This window comes from Anoplopoma fimbria, chromosome 12 (assembly GCF_027596085.1).
Source record: "Anoplopoma fimbria isolate UVic2021 breed Golden Eagle Sablefish chromosome 12, Afim_UVic_2022, whole genome shotgun sequence".
Lineage (NCBI taxonomy): Eukaryota > Metazoa > Chordata > Actinopteri > Perciformes > Anoplopomatidae > Anoplopoma > Anoplopoma fimbria.
In genome coordinates, this window is record NC_072460.1 from 24,234,332 (window position 1) to 24,236,487 (window position 2,156).

Sequence of the window (2,156 nt, forward strand, 5' to 3'; positions counted from 1 at the left end):
CAACACAACCAAAGAGCTTCTTCAATGTATTCAATGTTTAGGCTGCAGTTATATAACCAGGGAGGTTATATATAGCCGGATTTTCCACAATAGTTGTACAATACAATCATGTGAGAGGTGCAATAACTTAAAAATAATAATATTAATAATAAGAATAAATAAATAGAAAAAATTGTCAACACATTGTTTCAGAAAATATATCAGCCAACATCACATTTGTTGCTCACATAGCATCAGTCAGTCGAGGGGAAGTCCTTTCATTGGAGTTTTAAAAGTGGAGATTAGGTCGCATTTCTTTACTTTTTATGTTGTTGTTGTTGTTGTTGTTGTTGTTGTTGGATGTTGCATAGATTACAAATAAGATCTGATAACTTAATCCTGCAAAAAAAAAAAAGAACCCAAACTCCTCATTTGGACATGGCCTGTCTGGTGTCTCCATCTTAAGGCCCAAAACTGTTTTATTTTCTATGCAGCGTTTGTTAAATCTGGATGAAACACAACCATATTTTAAGATTATGCGACTAAACTTTTTATTTCTGCACAGAATGATATTTAAAAAAAAAAAGAATAATAATAACTAGAGCAAAGAGAGAGAGAGAGAGAGATATCGACATGGTGGGTAAAAAGTTCAGGAAAGAGAGTGGAAACCACATCAAGGCTTGTCGTTACAGTGTTTGAAGAGGCTCGCAGGTGTCCCGGAATAAGTGCTGCACTTTTCGGCACAGGTGGCCAGCGTGCTGCCCGAGAACGGGTACACGGCCGGCTGTCCAAAGGGTGCAATGGCACCGGGGATGGACGAGGTCATGCTCTGACCCTGGTTCAGGTAAGCCACCAGCCTCCTCATCTCCTCCAGAGCCTGAGCCTGCATGAGGATGTAGTTCTTGGCCAGGAGGAGAGTGGCTATTTTGGAGAGTTTCCTCACCGATGGGCTGTGTGCATAAGGGATGACTGAACGCAGGCCATCCAGAGCATCATTCAGGTCATGCATCCTCCTCCTCTCTCGTGCATTGATGCTGAGCCTCAGGGACCTCTGCTCCTTGGACTTCTTGGCCAGGGGGCCTCCAGACTTCTCGTCCCCGAAAGATGAGCCTCTCTTTCGGGATTCGAGCCCGTCAAAGCCGTCCTCGTCGTCGCTGGTGTGCTCCCCGCCGCTCTCGTTGGACTTTGAGGTCTGACCGGAGAGGAAATCGGTGGCAGGTGTGAGCTGGAACCGTGCAGGACTCCCGGGACCGTGGCCCGGCCCGAACCCAAAGGCCGACTGTCCGTAGCGCTGCGTCAGGTCGAGGAGCGCGTCGTTGCTGATGGACTTGAGCAGGTTCTCCTCGCTGACATTCATTTTTGTCCTTCTTGCAGAGCCAGAGAGGCGAGCAGGACTCCACTGGTTCCTCCGTGCTTTATGAGGTCTCTCTCTCTCTCTCTCTCTCCTCTCTCTCTCCTCTCTCTCTCTCTCTCTCTCTCTCTCTCCTCTCTCCTCTCCTCTCCTCTCCTCTCTGCACTGCCTCTTAAAGAAGGAGGCTGTGGATCTCTCTCTCCTCTCTCTCTCTCTCTCCTCTTTCTCCTCTCTTTCTCCTCCTGCTCTCCTCTCCTCTCTGCACTGCCTCTTAAAGAAGGAGGCTGTGGATCTCTCTCTCTCTCTCTCTCCTCTCTCTTCTCCTCTCTCTCTCTCTCCTCTCTTTCTCCTCCTGCTCTCCTCTCCTCTCTGCACTGCCTCTTAAAGAAGGAGGCTGTGGATCTCTCTCTCTCCTCTCTCTCTCTCTCTCTCCTCTCTTTCTCCTCCTCTCCTCTCCTCTCTGCACTGCCTCTTAAAGAAGGAGGCTGTGGATCTCTCTCTCCTCTCTCTCTCCTCTCTCTCTCCTCTCCTCTCCTCTCTCTCTGCACTGCCTTCTCCTCCTCTCTCTCTCCTCTCCTCTCTGCTCCTCTGCCTCTTAAAGAAGGAGGCTGTGGATCTTTCTCTCCTCTCTCTCTCCTCTCTCTCTCCTCCTCCTCTCCTCCCTCTCCTCTCCTCTCTGCACTGCCTCTTAAAGAAGGAGGCTGTGGATCTCTCTCTCCTCTCTCTCTCCTCTCTTTCTCCTCCTCCTCCTCCTCTCCTCTCCTCTCTGCACTGCCTCTTAAAGAAGGAGGCTGTGGATCTCTCTCCTCTCTCTCCTCTCTTTCTC

At 49.3% G+C, this 2,156-nt stretch overlaps 1 protein-coding gene across 1 annotated transcript; it reads right to left on the reverse strand.

Moving 5' to 3' along the window:
- Nucleotides 1-652: 652 nt before the first annotated feature.
- On the reverse strand, nt 653-1,336 carry bhlhe23 (basic helix-loop-helix family, member e23). The gene has a single exon (XM_054609986.1). It carries the CDS (start codon nt 1,334-1,336, stop codon nt 653-655), a length of 684 nt encoding a protein of 227 aa, XP_054465961.1.
- Between the last annotated feature and the right edge of the window lie 820 nt (nt 1,337-2,156).

What these genes read in the sequence shown, in the direction of transcription:
- bhlhe23 (XM_054609986.1), bottom strand. Translation starts at nt 1,336, where the DNA reads ATGAATGTCAGCGAGGAGAACCTGCTCAAGTCCATCAGCAACGACGCG.